At 44.9% G+C, this 23,266-nt stretch overlaps 1 protein-coding gene across 1 annotated transcript in view; it reads left to right on the top strand.

The window, feature by feature from the left end:
* Positions 1-23,266, top strand: part of LOC126188280 (mucin-12) — a 303,407-nt gene that overhangs the window by 31,497 nt on the left and 248,644 nt on the right. Inside the window, exon 3 of the mRNA XM_049929864.1 lies at positions 20,565-20,726. Coding sequence (XP_049785821.1) covers positions 20,565-20,726 — 162 coding nt within the window. The remainder of the gene's footprint in view (positions 1-20,564; positions 20,727-23,266) is intronic.

The raw sequence follows: 23,266 nt of genomic DNA, 5'->3' as shown, positions 1-23,266 counted from the left end.
CACTCATCCACTCGTCATGGCCCTCCACCCCACCTGTCCACTCATCACAGCCCTCTGTCCAAGAGATCTGGGTAAAGGAAAATGTGCATTACCTAGTCGCTCACAAGTTACTGGCTAGTCGCAAACAAACCAACCAACCAGCCAGCTGTGCAACAACCCGTCAAACTCTTGCCTTAGGGGTGAAGCGACCAGCTACGCAACCGTTAGGCCGGAAAGAATAGAAGGCATACTCCCTTGTAGACTTCCTCTGTCCCTCCAGCAAATGATTCTTTATCTAATCGTAAAGGCTCGAAGAAGTCCACCAAAGGCAAACTGTTTTCTTCGCCAACTCGAAGATCCTCTTCGACGGTGTCACCACACGGTTCCCTAGCCCGGCCGGCCTCTGTATCTCCGGTGTGCATCACCAACAATTTTTCAGCGTTGGACTCCACCAATGGCCGCACAAACAAGCTGATGCTTTTGTGGACCCCATGGAGCAGGATCTTCCTACTTCCGTGCCCTCTAGAAACGACTTTATACCGTCTGTCACTCAGCAGCTGCCGAGTTGACACCCCTACATCTCTTCCTCCTCACGACTGTCCTCCAATGGAACATTTGCAGCCTTTACAGCTGCTTTTAGCATTGCAGAATCCCCTTCTATTCTGCCTTCAGGAAACGAAATTGCACCCTCATGACCGCTTTGAGCTTCCGCATTACTTACTGATTCGCTTTGTCCTTCCCCTTGAGGTCGGCATTCCATCTCATGGGGGCGTCAAGCTGCTCACATGGGATGACATTCATAGTCCAACCCATCTCCTTGACCAACCCAACCCCATCCCCCCCCCCACCCCACCCCACCCCACCCCACCCCACCCCACCCCACCCCACCCCACCGCCCCTGCCCTGTGGGTCCGATGGTTAGAATAGACCCGAGGTATTCCTGCCTGTTGTAAGAGGTGACTAAAAGGAGTCTCACATGCTTCAGCCTTTATGTGATGGTCCCCTGTAGGGTTTGACCACCCATTTTTCAAAATTTTCCCATAGGGTGAGCCAATTGGGGAAAGGCGCTTTACATGGTGCATCATGTCTGTCATGCACTGAGACCTATTGCATCTTTTGTCGATGTGTATCTGCACTTGTGCTCATTCTACAACTGTTGGGCGAGATCACCCTCCTGGGTGCATATTCTTCCATCAACTCTGCAGTATCATTTTCTATGCTGACGATGATAATAGACTTGTTTGCTGGGTTGCACCTGATATCCAGCAAGGTAGTCAGTCAGTTGTGGTGGGGCCGCCATGTACCCTGTTGATCGTAACCCCCTGACCACACAGGAATCACTCTGCTGATGCCTGTGCTGTTAACTCCCCACATATGCCAAGGGGTAGATGCCCATCACCCTGGGGCAATGGGACTCCCGGCAATTGCCATCCTGCCAGGTGGCCGTTGGTACGGCTGGGTGGTGCCCGTGGGGAGGGCCCCTGATTGGAGTGGGTGGCATCAGGGTGGATGACACGCGATGAAGCATAGTACATCAGTCTTTAAGTGTTCACGGGCTCAATTCAACACACAGAAGTACGACCCCAAATCGTCAACCCCCCCACCCCCACCCTCTCCTGGCCACACCATGGGAGGAATGTCAGGCTACGAATGGCAGCGGCCCTTATTCGCCTAGGTACCTTGTATATTCAAGAACTGATGGGGAATCTTTCATGATGATGAAGCCTCAGTTTTTTGTTGAGCATTTAGAAGACAAGTTTGGGGAGGTGGAGGACTTGTCCAAAATGAGAACTGGGTCAGTTTTGATCAAAACAGCATCCTCTGCCCAGTCACAGGTGTTACTCGCTTGTGACAACCTGGGGTATTTTTCTGTAACCATCACACACTGTATGAGCTTAAATATGGTCCAGGGTACCATATTTCACAGGGACCTTCTTTTGCAGTCTGACAATGAGCTGCATGCCAATTTAGAACGTCGAGGTGTACATTTCGTTCGGCGGCTCCACTGGGGTCCGAGGGATAATCAGGTTGCCATTGGTGCTTCATCTTGGCCTTCAAGGATTATACATTATCCGAGAGGGTCAAGGTGATGGTCTACCACTGTGATGTAAAGCCCTATATCCCTCCCCCATTGCGGTGCTTTCAGTGCTGGAAGTTTGGCCATATGTCTTCCCGCTGTACTTTCAGCGTCACATGTCAGGATTGTGGATGCCCTGCTCATCCCAATACTCCATGTGCCCTGCCTCCCATCTGTGTCAACTGCGGAGAGCACCAATCGCCTTGCTCACCTGAGTGCAGGATTCTCATGAAGTACAAGACCTTGGACCAACTGACCTACACTGAGGTTAAGAGGAAATTTGAACACCTATGTCCTGTATGTATGACACCATCATACGCTGTCGCTACAACGGTTCTAGCCCCATTAGCTCCGCCAACCCCAGTCACCTCTCAGAGCCGGAAGACTACACCTACGCCCTTGATGGTGGGTGGGTGGGTGGGTGGGTGGGTGGGTGGGGGTGGCGTCACTTCCCTCCCTGTTGCTCCTGCACCACCTACTTCGGGAGCAACCCCCACTCCCTACCAGCGGGGATATCAGTCCCCACTTCTGCGCTGGAGAAACATAAGTCTTCTTCGACTCCTCTGCTAGGAAGGGATCCCTTGGATCACTCCGTTTCCAGGTTTCTGCTAGTGGGAAATGACACCCGCCGGTGGCTGAAGAGCCCAAAAGCAGCTGATTGTGGGACTTCATGCTCATCAGTAGTCCTGGAGGCTGAATCAGTGAAGTCCTCCCAGCCAGGGAACCCAAGGAGAAGTGAGAGAAATCCAAAAAGAAGATCCCCAAGACCAACGGAATTGCAGTGGCACCCACACCACCTCTACCTAGAAGCTCTGCGTCAAGGACCTAGATCTCGCTGGACCCTCAGGCACAGTGAATATAGACTGTTCAGGCAATCAGTCGGTGGCAGCAGGAGACTCTGTGACGTAAACCGCTTCATTGAATGTTCCATGCCTTCCCAGTCTCCCAATGACGACATCCTCCAGTGGAATTGTGGCGGTTTTTTCCACTGCCTGGCTGAGCTACGGCAACTGTTAAGCTTTATACCTGTTTTCTGCATTGCCCTCCATGAAATCTGGTATCCAGCAATGTGGACCCCTGCCCTCTGTGGCTGTAAGAGATATTACAGGAATTGTAGCGACTATAATCAGTTGTCAGGTGGAGTTTGCTTTTATGTCCTAAACTCAGTCTGTAGTGAAACTGTGCCCCTTCAAATCCATCTTGAAGCTGTGGTTGTCAGAATAAGGACAACACAGGAAATAACTGTCTGCAGTGTATATCTTCCTCCAGATGGTGCAGTACCCCTGAATTTATTTGCTGCACTGATTGATCACGTCCCTAAATCTTTCCTCCTTTTGGGAGATTTTAATGCCCATAGCCCCTTATGGGGTGGTACCGTGCTTACTGGCTGAGCCAGAGATGTCGAAACTTCACTGTCTCAGTTCAACCTCTGCCTCTTCAATACTGTGGCCACCACATTTTCCAGTGTGGCTTATGGTAGTTAATGGCCATTGATTTATCTTCCTGTCACTGCCCCGACGTCAGGCCTATGGAAACCTGCCCAGATGGGCTTTAAACAAGGCGGATTGGGAAACTTTCACCTCAGCTGTCACCGCTGAATCTCCCCCACATGGGAACATCGATGTGATGCTTGAGCAGGTGACTAAAACAATCCTTACTGCGGCAGAAAATGCAATCCCTTGCTCTTTAGGGTGCCCCCAGCGAAAGGCAGTCCCTTGGTGGTCGCCGGAAGTCATTGAAGCAATTAAGGAGCGTCGGCGAGCTCTACAGCGGCGTAAGTGGCACCCTTCCCTGGAGCTCCTCACAGCCTTTAAACGGCTCCATGCCTGCATTCGCCAACTTATCAAACGACGGAAGCAGGAGTGTTGGGAGAGATACATCTTGACCAGTGGTTACCATACGTCATCTCCCCAAGTCTGCACAAGGATCAAATGTATTTTCGGGTACAAGACCCCAACAGGTGTTCTCGGTGTTAACATAAATGGCATGCTATCTACCGAGGCAGACGTGATTGCCGAGCACTTTGCTGAGCACTATGCTCGAGCCTCTGTGTCGGAAAATTAGCCCCAGCCTTTCACACTCTCAAACGGCAGCTGGAAGGGAAAGTTCCCTCACTCACTACACGCCACAGTGAATCCTATAATACCCCGTTTACAGAGTGGGAGCTCCTCATTGCCCTTGCACATTGCCCCGACACAGCTCCTGGCCCAGATCAGATCCAGAGTCAGATTATTAAACATCTCTCATCTGACTACATGTAAGCTACATCTCCTCGTCATCTTCAGCTGGATCTGGTGCGATGGCGTCTTTCTGTCGCAATGCCGTGAGAGCACCATCATTCCGAAACTCAGACCGAGTAAAATCCTGCTTGATGTGGATAGCTATTGGCCCATCAGCCTCACCAACATTCTTTGTAAGCTGCTGGAACATATGGTGTGTCGGTGGTTGGGTTGGGTCCTGGAGTCACATGGCCTACTGGCTCCATGTCAGGGCAGCTTCTGCCAGTGTTGCTCTGCCATTGATAATCATGTGTCCCTCGTGTCTGCCATCTGAACAGCCTTTTCCAGATGCCAACACCTGGTTTTTGTATTTTTTTATTTACGAAAACCGTTTGACACGGCCTAATGACATCATATCCTTGCCACATTATATGAGTGGTGTCTTCGAGGCCCGCTCCCGATTTTTATCCAAAATTTCCTGTCATTTCGCCCTTTCCGTGTCCAAGTTTGTGCCTCCCATAGTTCCCCCCATATTCGGGAGAATGGGGTCCTGCAGGGCTCTGTATTGAGTATATCTCTATTTTTCGTAGCCATTAATGGTCTAACAGCAGCTGAGGGCCATCTGTCTCACCTTCTCTATATGCAGATGACTTCTGCATTTCATATTGCTCCACCAGTACTGGCGTTGCTGAGCAGCACCTACAGGGAGCCATGCACAAGGTGCAGTCATGGGCTCTAGCCCACAGTTTCCAGCTTTCGGCAGTGAAGGCGTGTGTTAAGCCCTTTTGTCAGCGTCGTACTGTTCATCTGGAACCAGAACTTTACCTTAATGATGATGCACTCACTGTAGTGGAGACATGTCAATTCTTTGGACTGGTTTTCGACACCCGATTGACCTGGCTTCCTCACCTTCGTCAGCTTAACTGGAAATGCTGGCAGCACCTCAATGCCCTCTGCTGCCTGAGCAATACCAACTGGGGCGCAGATCACTCTGCACTGCTGCAGCTCTACAGAGCCCCTTGTTCAGTCCCGTCTTGACTATGGGAGTCTGGTTTATGGTTTGTCAGTGCCCTCAGCAGTGCATTTACTCGATCCAGTGCACCACTGTGGCGTTGCCTAGTGACAGGAGCTTTTAGGACAAGCCCGGTGACCAGCATTCTGGTGAAGGCTGGAGTCCCTCCATTGCAAGTTAGGTGTGCACAACTGCTGGCCAGTTACGTTGCACACGTTCATAGTTCTCCTGCACATCCGAATTACCATTTCCTTTTCCCACCCACAGCAGTTCATATCCCGCATCGGCAGCCCAGGTTGGGGCTTCCAATTGCAGTTCGTGTCCAATCCCTCCTTTCCAAACTGGAGTCCTTACCTTTACCATCTATACTTGATGTCCATTCACGTACACCTCTATGGTGTACACCTAGGCCGTGGCTTCACCTGGACTTTTCACATGGCCCTAAGGACTCTGTTAACCCCGCGGCTCTCTGCTGCCACTTCTTCTCGATTCTTGACATGTACCAAGGACATGAAGTGGTTTCCGCCGATGGCTGATGATCACATCGGCTTCGCTTATGTCCATGGAGGAGTATATATTGAACAGCATTCCTTGCCCAATGCCTGCAGTGTTTTCACTGCTGAGCTGGTGGCTATATCTCGTGCTCTTGAGCACATCCGTTCATGCCCTGGGGAGTCATTTCTTCTGTGTACTGACTCCTTGAGAGTCTACAAGCTATCAACTAGTGCTATCCTCGTCATGATTTGGTAGCAACCATCCAGGAGTCCATCTATGCCCAGGAATGGTCCAGTAGTTTAGTGGTGTTTGTCAGGACCCCAGTTCACATCGGAATCGCAGGCAACAAACTTGCTGATAGGCTGGTCAAACAGGCTACGCGGAAACTGCTTATGGAGATTGGCTTCTCTGCAAATGACCTGTGTTGAGTACTACGCTGCAAGGTTTTGCGGCTTTGGGAGACAGAATGACATAACCTCAGTATGCACAACAAACTGTGTGCCATTAAGGAGACAATGAATGTCTGGAAGACCTTCATGTGGGCCTCTCTCAGGGACTCTGTGGTTATCTGTAGGCTCCTCATTGGCCACACTTGGCTGACACACAGCTACCTCCTGCGCCGTGATGACCCACCTCAGTGTCGATGCAGTGCCTGGCTTACAGTGGCCCATATCTTGGTAAGTTGTCCTTCTTTGGCTGCCCTGCAATGGCTCTTCTGTTACCAGACTCGTTGCCATTAATTTTAACTACCATGCCTCATCGGCTACTTTAGTTTTATGTGTTGTACATGATGGTGGGTTTTATCATTCTGTATAAGTTTTCACACATGTCCTTTGGCACTTTGTGTTCTCCACACTAACGCTTTTAGGCTGGATGTTTTAATGTGTCGCAGAGTGGCAGGCTTTTTCTTTTTATTCTTGTGGTCGGTCAGTCACGGTCATCTGCTCTCTTGTTGTTATCCCTTCTGGCTGTTTCTTGCTTTTCTCTGTGGTTTTCTTTTCCTGTTTTGTCCGTAGTAGTGTTGGTTGTCTTTCTGTCATTCTTCAGGTTCTTCCATTCTCCTGTTATTGTGCTGTACGTCTCCATTCTTTTCTTCTTTCCCTCGTGTAATTATTTTACCGGGAACAAGGGACCGATGACATCCCAGTTTGGTCCCTTCCCCCATCCTTTAAATCAACCAACCAACCCTGACTACCAATCTTCAAGCTGTTACAGTTCGCCTTTTCCTTCTCCATCCCTCCATCATTCGATGTCACTAGGGCAGACTTCCTTCAGCTTATTGGGCAGTTACCTCCCCCATTTCTGCTACTCGGTGACTTTTATGTGCATCACCCCTTTGGGGTTCTCCCAGGACCTGTCAGAGATGTGCCCTCTTGGTTGACCTTCTTAACCAACTTATCCTCTTCTGCCTTAACACTGGAGCATCACCCACTTTCCTTTCTGTCTCCTCGCACACCTATTTGGACCAATCCTTTTGCACTGCCCAGCTTGCCCATCATCTTGAGTTGTCCGTTCTTTCTAACACGTACTCGAGTGACCATTTCCCGTGTGCTCTCCGGTTGCTGACTCCTACCCCATCCTCGTGCATGCCCAAATGGCAGCTTTACTCCTTCCTGGCGACTTTTGAAGAACAAGATTTCTCCAGTTGTGACGACCAGGTGGAATATGTCACCAAAGTTAGTCTTACTGCTGCAGAACGTTCCATTCCTCGCACTTCCTCTTTGCCACGTCATGTCCCAGTCCCTTGGAGATGTGCTATCTGCATTTTTAACAATCATCCTACGATCGCAAACTGCATTCATTATAAATAGATGCGTGCAAAGTGTCATCCCATTCTTCGGGATAGCAAACAAGCTAGCTGGATTTCATTCAATAGTTCTTTTAACAGTTCCACCCCTTCCTCTGTCGTGTGGGCCAACCTCCGACGACTGGGACCAAGATCCGTTCCCCAATTTCCGGCCTCACAGTAGCAGATGATGTTATGGTGGACCCTGTTGCTATCTCAAACACCTTGGGCCACCATTTTGCGGAAGTTTTGAGCTTTTCCCACTATCACCCTGCCTTCCTCCATTGGAAACAAGTTTGAGGAGGCTCGGGCAATACCCTTCTCTTCTTTGAATTGTGAGTGCTACAGTGCTGCCTTTACTATGAGGGAGCTAGATCATGCTCTCATTTCATCCCGATCCTCTGCCCCTGGGCCAGACGCCATCCACATTCAGATGTTACAGCGCCTTTCTCTTGCCTTGCCTTGCCTTGAAGCATTTTCTGCTTTACATGTACAACCGCATCTGGGCAGAGAGCACATTTACGAGACACTGGTGTGAAGTCACCGTCATACCCATACCTAAGTCCAGTAAGGATAAAAACGTTCTTTCTAGCTACCGCCCCATCTCTTACCAGCTGCATTTTCAAGGTGATGGAACATATGATTCATGCCCGGCTGGTACGTTGGCTTGAGTCTTGCAATTCACTGACGAATGCACAGTGTGAATATTGAGTACTGCCTTCTGCAGTTGACCATCTTGTTACTTTGTTCACTCACGTCATGTTTGGTTTTCTGCAGAAATCCCAGACTGTGGCTGTGTTTTTCGATTTGGAGTAGGCCTACGACACCTGCTGGAGAACTGGTATCTTCCATACTCTCTGCATGCGGGCCTTTCTTTTTCCAGGCATTTTTAAAAGCTTGAGTTTTCAACGTGTGTATGGGCTCTGCCTTGTCAGGACCCCTTTATCCGGGGAAACGGTGTGCCTCAGGGTTCTGTCCTGAGTGTCATCCTCGTTGCTATTGTCATTAACCCTATAATGGCCTCTCTCCTGTTGGGCATCACTGAGCGGCATCATCAGCGATGTCTTGATCGTCTTTGCACCTGGAGCATCAACAGTGGCTTTCTTTTTTCCAATGGCAAAACTGTCTGTATGAATTTCTGGCAACACAAGTGGTTTCTCCTACCATCTTTACATCTTGGGCCTGGTGCCCTTCCGTTTGTTGAAACTATGAAATTACTGGGGATCATGCTCAATAGGAAACACTCTTGGTCCTGCCATGTATCTTACCTGGCAGCTCGCTGTATGCAGTTCCTCAATGTCCTACATTCCTCAGTGGTACTTTTTGTGTGTACCGGACCCTTGTCTGTTCAAAACTCGACTGTGGGTGCTTTGTTTATGCATCTGCACGTGCATCCCTCTTACGCCATCTCAACACTATCCACCATCATGTTATCCATTTGGCCATGGGCATCTTTTTTGCCAACCTGGTTGAGTGTCTGAATGCGGAAGCTGCTGAACTACCACTGTCTTACCGCCGTGACTTTCTCCTCAGCAGGTATGCATGCTGTTTGTCTGCCATGTGTGGCCACCCACCTCATGCCTCCTTCTTTGATGATTCCTCTAATTGTCAGTATGGAGCTCATCCCTCTTCTCTGTTACATCCTGGAGTCTGCTTTCAGCACTTGCTACGGTGGATGTGAACCCTTCACCACCTTGGCATCGTAAAGCGGCCCCATGTTGACGTTGGTCTTCATTTGCTTCCCAAGTACACTACTCCAGCCTCAGTTTATCGTCTTCAGTTAACAACCTTCACATGGAACTTTGCGATAGTACCTTTGTATACACTGATGGCTCTCAGATTGACTGTTAGGTCGAGTGTGCCTTTGTCATTGACACCCGTGTCTTTCGATATCGGCTTCCGGGACACACCTCGGTATTTACAGCCGAGCTCTTCACTTGTATCAAGCCACGGAATACACCTGTTGACGCAGCCTTTTCAATTGTGTCGTCTGCTCAAACTCACTCAGTGCTCTTCAAAGTCTGTGTGCGCTGTACACTGCCCACCCCTTAGTGTAAAAGGTCAGGAAAACGGTCACTTGCTCACTCTTGGTGGAGCCAGTGTGATGTTTCTGTGGGTTCCTGGTCATGTAGGTCTGCCAGGAAATGAGGCTGCTGACGCTGCTGCCAAGGCTGCAGCCCTCGTACCTCAGCCCGCGAGTACCAATATTCCCTCCGATGGTCTCTGTGTTGCCGTCTGTCAGGAGGCAGTGTCCCTTTGGCATCGCCAATGGTCCTTCCTTCACAGGAATAAGCTCCGGCTTATTAAGCCTCTCCCAGTGGCCTGGACGACCTCCTCTTGGACCTCCTGCCGGGAGGAGGTTATTTTAACTTAGCTGCGTATTGGCCACTGGCTTTTTTAGCCATTGTCTTTTACTAAGTGGCGCTACCCCACCACTTTGAACACATTGCGCCCAAGTTTTAACTATCTGCCACCTCCTGATGGAATGCCCATGTTTTAACTGTTTAGTTCCAGCTTGGGTTTGCCATCTGATTTATCTGTCGTTTTAGCAAATGACGCATGGGCTGTCAACTGTGTTTTATTTTTTATCCTCCAGAGCAATATGGCAAAGGCCATTTAATTTTTAGTTTTGGGAGCTCCATTTCTGTGTGGTGTCTTTTTTAGTCCTTTTTCCACGTGCCTGTTTTTAGCTGTCTTCTATTATGTCAGTTGGGACTGACGTATAGTTGTTTTTCATCTTCTCTCTGTCTTTGTGTTCTATATAATCACAAGAGTCATGGTTATTAGTGATCTGCAGTACCGTATTTACTCGAATCTAAGCCGCACTCGAATCTAAGCCGCACCTGCAAAATGAGACTCGAAATAAAGGGAAAAAAAAATCCCGAATCTAAGCCGCACCTGAAATTTGAGACTCGAAATTCAAGGGGAGAGAAAAGTTTTAGGCCGCACCTCCAAATCGAAACAAAGTTGGTCCATTGTAATATGATACACAGTTTACGTCGAATGAATGACGATACAGTTACAGTAGTTTGGTTTGAGTCGTAAGCTTAGCAGTTAAGCTTTACCAGGTAGCCACTGCTATGCGTCAGGCGCTCCGTCCGTATTTATACGGGTACCCTTCCTTTTTCACGTGCTTCGTCTGGTTTGAATCGATTGCTTATTTTGCTTTGATCTGATAAGTGCCATTCTCTTTGTTATAGGTGTTTACGTCACTCAAAGCTGAAAATGCATTACTGTACTGTGTCATGCATTGTTTGTCGCATTCTGATAGTGCGTGTTTACAGCCTGTCGCCGCTCGCGGCATGGCTTGCTTTTGTGCGCGCTACCGCCGCTTAAAAAAAAAAAAAGGGAGAGGGGAATCGTCTCATTAGTGAAACAATGACAAGAGACTGCTATTTGCTGTTACTTACACTGTTGCTTCTTTGATAATGATCAAGAACCAAATAATAAACTGCGTATGATAGAACATGTTCTGAACGAGAGTTAGGCGAAATGTTTTCTCCGTTTGAAAATCTTTGCGGCCGCTTCTTTAGTACATCAAATTCTGCACAGAAATTAGAGTCATCTTAGATTTAAAAATCTAGTCAGTTGCCGTGCTTCGTTTCTGACTCAATCACTATTAGGCATAAGAAAAATACGAATATAAACATGACACGATACGTATATTCTTCCGCGTTTGCCGTTGTCTCAATCTAGTTTCGTAGTTTATTAGGCAGACAGGATTTAAATGAGATAGCAACAAACACGAAAGAATACATGGCAAAATGTTTACATTCCTATTATTCTTATGGTGAAGAGAATACTGCATGTGATTCACATTTTATCAGGTTCCTATTAGCAACCATCTCTTCTCACAGGTAGGAAAAAATTCAGAACGTGGAGTTGGCCATATTGACAAACATCCCAAACAGTCTTGCCAGTCGGATTTTCGTAGTACATTGAAATTCTGCTACATTCGAAGATGAACAATACGGAATTTGTATTTACTTCGTTGGATAATGTATGAAAATGCAGTGGTCGAAACTCGGGGCGGAGAAAAAAAAGCTCGTCTTCCACCCTTTTTTTTTAAATTTATTTACTGACGCAGAGGTTTTGGCGCCAGCATTTATCTTTGTGTATACAAAGCATGCCTGTGTAGCGCTACATATATTCGACGGCAGAAGTTAGTTGAGGCGGCATCTACCAACATTTTTCAGAACTTCCGCTTGCTTTGCACTCGATTCTAAGCCGCAGGCGGTTTTTTGGATTACAAAAACCGGAAAAAAAGTGCGGTTTAGATTCGAGTAAATACGGTACCTGCTCAAGAGTAAGATTGGAATATTTCAGAATTTGTTCTCTGACCTGTTGTCTGACACATTCTGTGTGATTGTTTCCCTGATCATATAGTCACTGTAATATTGTCCACATCCACAATGGAACTTGTATTTCCGTGTTAAGCCTTGTAATTCAGTCACCCACTAATGGTGTGTTTGTCCTGGTAGCTTCTTTACATGAAAGAACTTAAATTGGGCAGCTGGCAGTGTTGCTACAGTCTTCATAGTATTTATGTAATGCACTGACTAATGTCTCAAATGGGACGTCTTCAGCCCGTGATGTAGGGAAGAGTTTTGCAAGAGTCGTATACACTGATACACTGACGAAAGGAAGTGAGCCTACATCACATTATCTGATATTTGGTGCGCTGCTAGGTGGGCCCTGAATTGTGCAACATACTCCGTGTAGTTTCTGCAGTTTAGTAGAAGGCATGATAAGGCAGCAGGAAATGTGGCACAGAAGCTGCAGGTGTGGCTGCCAATGCAGTGCTTACTTATTGAGCCACTGCTTGATGTGTGATGAAAATTGTCTCAGTCAGCTTCTGAAGTGACTGTGTATGAAAGCGAAGGAACATATTAAGATCCTGCAGCTATTGAAGATACTCATTAGACAATGGTTCGGTAAGGACAGATACAATTGGCAGAATCTGTGTATTTGCAGGCATAGGTGACAGTTGAATCATGGGATAATGAATTATAAATTGTGGGTGGGTAGTGGTCAGGGTTGACATCATAACTAGTTAGACAATAACAATGACACACTATAACAAAAAATGTCACAAATTTTTGGTGTTGGGTTAGGAGAAACAAGGCAAATAAGAACACTTTGAATCAAAAGGCGCAGGAAGCTGCCATCTCGTCACCAGTTTTGTAAACCCTCGTCACCATGTTTGTAAAGGCCTTGTGTCTACTGCTGAAGAGGCCAAGTTGCTACTGTTGTTATGGTAGGCTGAGTTTGTGAGTTCATGAAACGGCTTCTGGTTCAGTACACCACTAAGGAAAATCCTCCCTGCCACTATTATGCATCTATGCCCCAGGGTCAGGTAACAGGATGAAAGAACAAAGGTTCTACAACACTCCAACAAATTACTAACAAAGTCATACAAATGAGTTAAGAAGGTTTACTTATCTTTGTGTCTTGACGAATAAGTAGTCTTCAACACTACTCGTAATATAATGCAAAAAAGGCCCTCAATGTCTTATGAGCAAATAATCATACGTAAACTTCACAGTACATAGCAAGTGCTACAACTGTATGTTTAGTTCTAAGTTCACTAAATGATGTTCCCCGTGTACGTCAGTCCTCGATAATGGTCTATAATCAAGTGGCGAGAGTTGCTCTTCTACCTTCCAAGTCATCTGGTCATTGGCAGATTGTACTCAGCTGGCAATTGGCTGAGGCGAAGTCACTATCTTCATGCTCAGCACCGCCCGTGGCACAGGTGAAACTCGGGTAAATGGTGAGTCTTTATGGCATCTTTGCGCCTGTGGTGCTTTTTCCCTGGCTGTGTCTTGTTTGGACAACACGCCAGTATAGGTCTGCATTCACATATATCATTATTTGTTGTGTTACAGAGTGAGGTTGTGCAGTAGTAAGTCACAGGACAGGACAGAAATTCAAATCCCCACCTTAGTATCTGACTTTGCTGTTGTGTGTGTAAATTGTTTGAGGCAAATTCTAGGATGATTCATCAGAATGGGTCACGGACAATTTCCTTCTCCATCTTTACCCAATCTGAGCTTGTACTGTCTCCTCAGGATCTTGTCAATGATATTGTGGTATTCAGATGGAAAGCTGTCACTCATCTCTAGCTTTTGGATTACTGTTTGACAATGACATTGCTTTTCTCAGTAGGAATGTTGCAGGTAATAAGAGTTCATTTTTGTTTACCTAAACAGTGATAAAGGATATCCTAGAATTTACTGTGTAGAATTGAGGACATAGTACTAAAGGTTTTTCATTGCCCATAAAACCAATTTCCAACAAATTAGTCTTATAGTGCTTAGTGAAATAGAATTGCATTTTCTGTTCTCACAGAACCAATTCCTGTCCACCTAATTTCTTTCAAAGCCACTATAGTTAGTCTGTACCAAGTCTCATCAAGCTCAGTAAATCTGCTGGTTGATACAGGACTTTGGCATACCAGTTTTCCAATTGCAGTCCAGATCACTGTCACAGTCATCTCACTTAGGTTGGTGTCCAGTGTTCAGTCCTAAATTCAGGGACCCTGGTTTAAATTTCAGCTCAAGTTAGCACCCTTTTGTCAACTTTCAGTCTAGAGGGAAAGGTTTGTATTTAGAGTTTTCATCAGCTAGTTTGTTACTTTTATTGAGCTAGGAGCCTGATTTACCTCTAATTTATGCTCATAATTCCTTCCACTACCACATTAGGAGCCAACCTATATCTGAACAATTGTGCAAGGGCCATTGCCCATTGTTTGATTACACTTATTCACAATTTCCATGTATTGTTACTTATGGCACTTGTTGGAACTTACCTGTGTTATGTCAACCCTGCCAAACCCTCATAATCTTCCTTTCTGAGTCTGGGATTGCTTATCTGGTTTTGCCTTACTTGCCATTGTCACCATACATGGTGGAATGTTTACTGTCTACCACTTACATTTCACCTGCTATTTCAGGCTTGCAATGATGAATGTTTCTGCTTTGTCGGTATTAAATTGTGAAAAATCTTACTTTCTGTTATTATTTGAGGAGGACCCCGGTAGATGTTACAAACAGCTTCTTTATTATTATGCAAAAGACTGGTGGTGCAATAGGTATGAAACGAAATAAACTTCACTTCTTCAACAGTTCCAACTAAATACAATTCTGATGTATAGACTCCACCTGTCTGCTGTGAGCCAGAACTAAAGTGAGTAAAGCTAGCACTCAAAACAATTGTTGCCTAACTTCTCAGCATGACACAGTCTTCTCTTGTGGCATGTCAATGACTTAAGTGATGGACTGCAAGCAGTGCACGCATGACTCAACCAGCTCTCGCTGACAGGAACTGTTCGCGTTGGCTTAAACAGTCACTCTTCAGGAAGAGATGTGCTGTCCCCCAAGTCACTTGTGAAACTATGGCATTGTGGTTTTGTGATGTGGCCAGCTACCTATTACTGATGCCTGGTGAGGTACCTAGTGGTCCGTAGCTCTCGGTGCACCTCCTGGTGGTCTGGGTTTGTAGTTGACTTTCCCGTGTGACCACAGCAGAGCAAATGAGTGTCGCCTACTTTAACCTACACATCAAAACTATAGCTAGGGTTGTGGCTGGTGCTCGTGGTCACCATAGCACATTGGCATATAATGTGCTATGGGCTTCTGCAGTCATTTCCAGTGTTCGTTTGGAAGATATAATTGCCCTATTCATAACCCTACTCTGCTGCAGATTACCATATCAAAACATCACCTCAGAGACACGTTTTTCAATCTTCATAAAGCTTGTGGTGAACCACAAGTAGGCATAATTATCCAGAGCTGTCTCTCATTTGCCTGAAGCGATTTAGGGAAATCGTAGAAAACCTAGATCAGGACAACCAGATGCAGGTTTGGACCGTTGTCCTCCCGAATGCGGGAGGATGACAGTTCAAACACGTGTCTGGCTGTCCTGATTTAGGTTTTCCATGATTTCCCTAAATTGCTTCAGGCAAATGGCAGGATTGTTGCTTTGAAAGAGCACAGCTGATTTCCTTCCACATCCTCCCCTAATTCGAGCTTGTGCTCCATCTGTAATGATCTCGTTGTTGACAGGAGTTAAACACAAATCTGCTCCTGCTCCTCCAGGACAGCCTCCAGAATGAGGCTTGACTCGAATTTGAGGACTTCTGTGTAATCTTCGTAGGTATCAGTAAAGGAGGCTTTCATAACAATATGGATCCAAAATGGTGGAACAACTGCACCAAAGATGCCATATCTGATAAGAAACTCTTTTACGAAGTGTGCCAAGAAACTTACAGAAACAGATGGGGAATCTGACAGAGAGGCTAAGAAAATATTCCAAAGAACATTTACTACTGAGAAAGGAAAAGCTGAGTTCAACCTCTATAAATGGATTTAAAAAGGAAATAACACGGAAATATACAAAATAACAAAACACTTTAAAACTACCAAGTGCTTCACAGACAGCAAAGACACACTACTAACAGCTGGTAAGGACATACGTGAAGGATGGTATGAATGTTGCAGTCTGCTATTGTTGAGTTTTTCAATAGCCACAGATAGGATCTGATACTGCCTGGCCCTGTAAATGAAAACCCAGCAATGGTCGTCTAAGAAACTAAGCATTAATGAAAACAGTGACTACTAGTGGGATAGATAAGGCCACAGGGTAACATTAGCTGCCTCCGAGTAATGGTAAAAGGCAAGGACAAAGAAGTAAAAGACATCCTGTGTTTCTCGGCATAGAGGGCCTTTGAATAATGGATACTGTCAGCTATTCCAGCTTTCAGCACAAGATGATAAGCTTACTGTTAATGGAAACAAATTTAAATTGAATGCTTTCAGACTGTGGACCATATATGTATTACCAAACCCATTTATTTTCCTAACATATTTTCACAATAACTTAAAGCAACACGTCACTGTGAGTGCTAATATTTTGTTACCCCCCCCCCCCCCCCCCCCCCAAAGGCATTATTGGCATTTAATGTGGCCTTTATTTTAGGCAAGTTTTGAGAAGAGTGTATTAAGTTTTAAAAACTTTTGTTTTGTCAAACATTGTACTACATAGATTGTAATGAATATCAGAATGGATATTTCGTAATAGCTTTGCAATCCTTTAACCTGTCAGACATAGCTCTTTGTTGCACTTACACATTATGAGTGTCTCTTAGCTTGATCACCTGGTACGTCCAGTGATTGCCTTGTCTTTATTTGGATTAAATTTCACGTAGTATTGATTTTCATGTACAGATGTTTCATTACTGTTTCATTTTGAACCTATTCTTTATGTAGTAATATTTGTATAGTGTTAACGATTTTCCACACATTACATTTGGATACATAAACACCAGTGAGCTAAAACTTTACGCCTAACTATTTAATAACTTATTCCACCTTTGGAATGCAGTACAGCATCTATTCTCTGAGACATGGAGACTTATACGTCTTTGGTTTTCTGAGGTATGTGGAACCAGGTATCTACATGCACATCTTGCAATTCTTGAAAATTACAGGCAAGTGATTCCATCGGGTTCAGACCGCCTGAATTTGAAGGCTGAGACATCAACTTGAATTCATTACCATGGCCTCTCAAACCACTGTAGAACCATTCTGACCATGTGACATGAACAGTTATCCTGCTGAAAGATGCCTTTGCTGTCTGGGAAGGCATCAAGCATGAAGTGATACACGCGACTTGCAATATTGTTCATACAGTAGATAAGTTGCAATGGTGCTTTCAGTTACCACTGCGTCTCCCGTGGAAGCCTACATGAATGTCCCCTGTATCATAATACTGCCCACACCAACCTGTGACGATGGCACAGTTCAAGCTCCAAGCAGCCATTTACCTGGATGAAAGTTATCTGGACATGATCAGCAATGTGGTGTAAAGAGAAATGTGATTTATCTGACCAGGTATCAAGTTTCAATTATCCACTGTCCAGTCTCAATGATCCTGTGCCCTCTGCAGTCAGTAGGTGATAATATTGTTGGGGCTACATAGGAACACAAAGGGTTTGTATTCCATGGAGTCCCATCATTTAACAGTGTGTGCTGAATGGAGTGCTCAGAAACACTTATGCCTGCACCAGTATAGTACTCTGTCGTCATATGTATCAAAGATCACCACCAATCCTGCTGCGTTCCCAGAGTGGATCGGGGTCCTTTGATTTGGAACCGAGTGGAGGGTCTCAACCAGAGGCTTCGTTGACTCTGTGACGGTCTTGGCTGCAGATTTCTAAACTTGCACTATTGGGTGGGGAATTGTAGGACGCCCCTAGATAGGTCAGGGGTGCACTACGCAAAGGAAGCGGCTATTCGGATAGCAGAGTGCTTGTGGCATGCACATGGAGGTTTTTTAGGCTAGGCAGTAGTGCGAGGTGCCCTGATGAACACTCACCAGTCGACGTGCAGGAAGGGAAATCAGGACACGCTCAGTGTAAAGACACTTCAGCTATCAAGATATTAGCAGTAAATTTTCAGTGTGTTTGGAATGAAGTTCCTGAATTTACTGCTCTCCAGGAAGCATGTGGCGCACAAATTATTCTCGGGTCTGAGACCTGGCTGAACCCTGAGCTAGGAAGTTCTGAAATATTTAGTGAGGATTGGAATGTGTATCAGAAAGACAGATTAGACACCATAGGAGGTGGTGTCTTCATTGCAGTTGACAAAAGTATTGTGTCTACTGAGGTCGAAGTAGTGTGTGATTGTGAAGTTATCTGGACATGTTTAACAGGGCTAGGAGAAATAAAATTAATTGTTGGGTGTTATTACCAGCCACCAAGTTCCTCCGTGACGGTTCTAGAATCATTCAAAGGGAGTCTACACTCTGTCTCGCAGAAGTACCCGGATCATGCTATATTAGTTGGAGGCGACTTCAACCTACCTAGTATAGACTGGGATGTCTATGGATTCATTACACGTGGTACAGACAAGCCATCGCATGAATTTCTTTTGAACACATTATCTGAAAACTGTCTTGAGCAGCTCCATGTATACACTTTCCTCACTGTGTCATGTGCCTGCAACACCACCAGCCAGCACTCAATCTCACAGTGGATAGTGGTCATAATGTTAAGACTCGTCAGTGAATTTTGAAGCTTGACAACTTCAGTAGTTTTTGTATTGGTTAATATGAAGATGAGCTTACAGTGACGGCTATAATTTTTTTGTCCCATTAACTGTAATTTTAAATCTGTGATAACTTGTCTGCCTATTTTATAAGTTGCACTTCATAAGCAGACAAATGCTGCATTTTTAGTGCAGGCAATTATCTACAGGTTTCAGTTGCCCATGACAGAGATCACTATAGTGGAGTGACATTCATAATTGATGATCAGAAAGCAGGTGTAGCAGTGTATACTTACTGATTATATCCCAGGAGACAGGCGTTTTTGATACAGCAACACAAACGTTTGTCTCGTGATATGATAAATGTATCGCTTCCAGCAGTGGTTGTGCTGAGAAGTAGCTAAATGATCACTTTAAGCAATACAGTGCCTGAGTAACCTCAGTATTGTACACATTTGGATCAGCATTGTTCAATTAGACTATTCAACTTGTAGTTAAAGCCTGGCTTAGTGCGTTTCTTGAAGTTTCTCTGGCAGATAGAATATTCCATCATCTTTTGGGTTTGTGTGCGAGACAGTATTTTTTTCTTGTTCTGGTATCTCAGCTGATAACCTTACAGCCATCATCAGGAGTGCCAAATATTACTGATTGTCTAGTCCATAATTTTTATGGATTTACCGCCCATTTATGGAAGTCAATGGAATTACTAAAAAATTACAAAAATAGAAATTTTACAACTTGATGTTTTAAAAAATCAAAAAAAGTATTCTTTACATTTTGCAAATCATGTGCTGCTAAAATATTTTATAGATAGTAATGATTTCTGTCCTGAGTACATAGTAAACCTGTCAACGAATGATTGTCATCTTGGCTTTCTAAGATAGATTATGCTGAGTGATGACAAAAATATTTTCATTCTGCACTTGTCAGCTTAAAGGATAGAAATAAAACTGCTTTTGAACCAAGTGACACCACAAGGTTCAAGTAATGCAGTCTGTGAGAGAGTGTTTAGTATTGTTAGGGAAAACAATACTGAATTTCAGTCTTGTATGAATACAGCAACCTTGAGTGCTTTGGTGATTAGTAAAATGAACAATTTGTTGTCAGGAAGAACATGTTACCAAAATGATTTCACAAAGGATCAGATTCAGACTGCAGAGAGTGCAACAAGATTATCACTCAAGAGAAAATTACCTTGTCATCTATGAAAATACAGATTCTGTAATATACAAGTATAGGCAGAGCCTGGAAGTGGATGAGTGTTCTGAATATTTTTGTATGAAACACTGAAGGCTGGCCACCCATTTAATACTGCAAGTGGATTTGGTTTCCATGTTGTACTTCTATTTCCACCAAATATTCGAGCAAGATATGTATATAGATTTTGCAATATTTGAAAATTATGGAAATGTTTCTTAAGTGCCCTTGACGTTTATTAAGCTAATTTTTAGCCTTTCCCACATAACCTAATGCATTCATTTACAATTGTTCTTATTCCTGGGAAATCTTCTTTGTTTTGGGTTCGGAAGTGTGTGAAATGTAGCATTGAAAGGCCTACATCAGGCTTGTAATTTTTAAAATTTCCCAGACCTCCACTGCCCCCCCCCCCCCCTTCCCCCCATTCCACCCCTACATTTGTCATGTGATTACTGACAGCCTCTTCTCAAGGTTGACAGCCATCAAGGCGAGTGTTTGGCAAAATTTATACCACTTGATTTAATTACATAAGTGTAGAAAATGGCTGTTAGGTTATCTGCCAAAACATCGGAAAAAGATCTAATACTGCACTATCCCAGGTGCATGCCCAAAAGAACTTAGGATGATTGCCTGGTGTTTCGTTTGAATTTGTACTTGAGTACTATTTAAAACTCATCTAGTTTGTATAGAGATAAAGAAGTGAATGTTTCAATATTTTTTGTTTCTTTATGTCTTTATTATATATTTTCAGGAGCTGGAAGAAGCTTTGCTGACTGATGGCGCAGAAGATTCTGGAAGCTCATTACTTCAAGAACTGATTGTTAGGCTGTTGTGTGGCTGTTTAGGGAACAATGACATTTCAACTTTTAACTACCAGATGTTTTTGAGACGTCTATTCCGACAAAAGTGTCAGGTAAAATTTTGATATATTTACTAAGATGGTATCTGTTCTTTCAGACATGTCCCAGTCATTTTCATCTGTCCCCGTTGACGTATGTCAATGCCTGTAAGCAGCTAAGGGTGTTCATTTCAATGTAAAATTATGATGTTTGCTATCCATTTTATACCTGTTTTTACTTAGTATTCTCTGTTTTATAATGTGTGTTATTCATTTAATCTCAACAGTAGTAGAAGTAGTAGTAGTAGTAGTAGTAGTAGAACATCGCCTGGCAATACTACTGAACAATTGTAGCTGCACCACACACACACACACACACACACTCTCTCTCTCTCTCTCTCTCTCTCTCTCTCTCTCTCTCTCTCTCTCTCTCTCTGTCCTTGTCCTTGTTGCAGTCAGAGTATATGGGAAAGCCGTGAGAATAATCCTGCTCTCGTACAAAATCATCCTCCAGACCATTAACTCCAGGTGTAGGTTCAGTGTGTAAGGCACTGGTAATGTAAGGGAGGTGCAAGTAATGTGGATTATTTCAAGGTGTGTTGCTGGCAGATACTTTCACCAGCAACGCTTCACGGGTCGAAGTTTGCACCTCCACTGTCCGTTGCTACGATTACAACTGAAACAGTCTAATTGTTTAGTGTATTACTTCTCCTTTTAACATAACGGTATTTGCCTCTTCTTTCTTGAAGAGAAGGGAATATCACCCTTCACCATGATAAAGAATGCAGTAAAATACAATCATGATCAAAGTTGCCTTTGTTTTAGAAGATTGCAGGTTGTCGTGCTTCCAGCTTTATCGTGACCAGTGTCCATGACCCTACAAAGGGTTATGGGCATTTAAGTCACCCAGTATTAGGAAGTGTAGGGGGTTCTTAGAAAACAATGCCGATAACGTGTTCTGAGACACTTCATTGTTGGGAGGGAGATACACATTACAGATGGTAAATTTCAGAGGTGCCTTTGCACAAACATCCACAGCCCCCAAAGTCATGCTGAGTGCTGTGTTTCTACAGTAGACGGAGTCCACAATGTAACTGCAATTACCACCCTATGCTCCTTCACAGTCAGTGGGATTTTTAAAATAGTCATGGATGGTAGGGGTCCACATTGCTGGGAATCAGGCAATGTGAAAAAATGGGAGAAGTACACTAAAGATGATGTAGCTCAGCCATGTGGCAGGAAAAAAAAAAAAAAAAAAAAAACGCTACAGTTCCACTGGAGGATCATGCTATCAATATTCTGTGGGGCCATGAAGGGACTGAAGAGGCAGCTCATGTCTCACATCTCCATGCCACCTGCTGCCTCTGTTGTGAAGATATACAATTAATACACATTTGTTTCGAATCAGAGTGCTTGGGGAGAGCTGGGGCCACTAGGAATGCTGCATCAGATGCAGAGACAGAATAAGTGGGTTCTGACGGAACGAGGATCATCAAAATCTCCTGCTTTTTAGAGGATTATTACTTGCTCTTAGATGATTTAGACTTCTGTGAGGACTTGTTTGCCTCAGATTCTGGGACAGAGGAGGAATGGGAAGTCCTACTACCTGCAACCTGTGTCTCCTTCAGCTACCAGCTGGCATCCTGTTCCAGGTCAGCAGAGTCCTGGGAAAGGAGTGTCCCGAAGGAGGCCTTTCTTGTAAGGGGTGCCAGAGGAGGGCTTTGCTTCTCCAGTTGGGGGTTGGGGACTGATGTCCCCGCCAATAGGGAGTCGATGAACCCAAAGGGGGTGTGAGGGAAGCAGTAGGACCCTCAACCACCTGGCAAGCACGTGTAGTTGTGTGGCCTGTGGGCCTGACATAGAAGACAAGGAGGGCAATGGCACAGTCACTAAAGAGGATGACATTGTAGCAGCAGCATATGTCATTCTCATACACAAAGGCTGTGTACATTTGTATTTCTTCTTGGCATCTTGATATACGAAGCAGTCAAGGGTTTTGTTTTACAGGATTTTCTTCTTGTGTTTGAAAATGGTACAGCCTTGGGAACATGGGGGGTTTGTGTGCAAAGGACAGCAAAATCCTTACAGACAGGGCTGGCCCTCCAACACAAAGATGTGTCCAAATCCAATGCATTTGTAGCACCGCATGGGAGGAGGAATATATGGCTTGACATCACAGCAGTACATCATCACATTGACCTTGAGTTTTTTGGCTCTATCCCTGGATGAATTTCAACAAAGCTGTTTGGCTGCTGACAATTTGGTCTGCCTTGAGTCTGCTATTTGGTCAGCTTCCGCCTTGTGTCAGTATCTTGTTGCTGTCTTCTTTGACTTGCATAGGGCTTATAACACCACATGGCATCACCATGTCCTTGCTACCCTCAATGAGTTAGGTCTCTGGGGCCAGCTTCCAATTTTTCTCCAGAACTCCTTTCTTGTCTCACTGTACTTTCTAGGTTCAGGTTGGTGCTTCCCACAGTAACCCCATATACAAGAGACTTCGATCCCACAGGGCTCTGTATTGATTGTACCCCTTTTTCTAGCAGCTGTCGATGGTCTGGTTGGAGCTGTGGGCTCTACAGTGTCGCTCTTCTTGTATGCTGAAAACTTGCTCC

Source organism: Schistocerca cancellata, chromosome 5 (assembly GCF_023864275.1).
Source record: "Schistocerca cancellata isolate TAMUIC-IGC-003103 chromosome 5, iqSchCanc2.1, whole genome shotgun sequence".
NCBI lineage: Eukaryota > Metazoa > Arthropoda > Insecta > Orthoptera > Acrididae > Schistocerca > Schistocerca cancellata.
The sequence above is the reverse complement of the archived record's forward strand: the minus strand, read 5'-3'. Positions and strand labels throughout refer to the sequence as shown.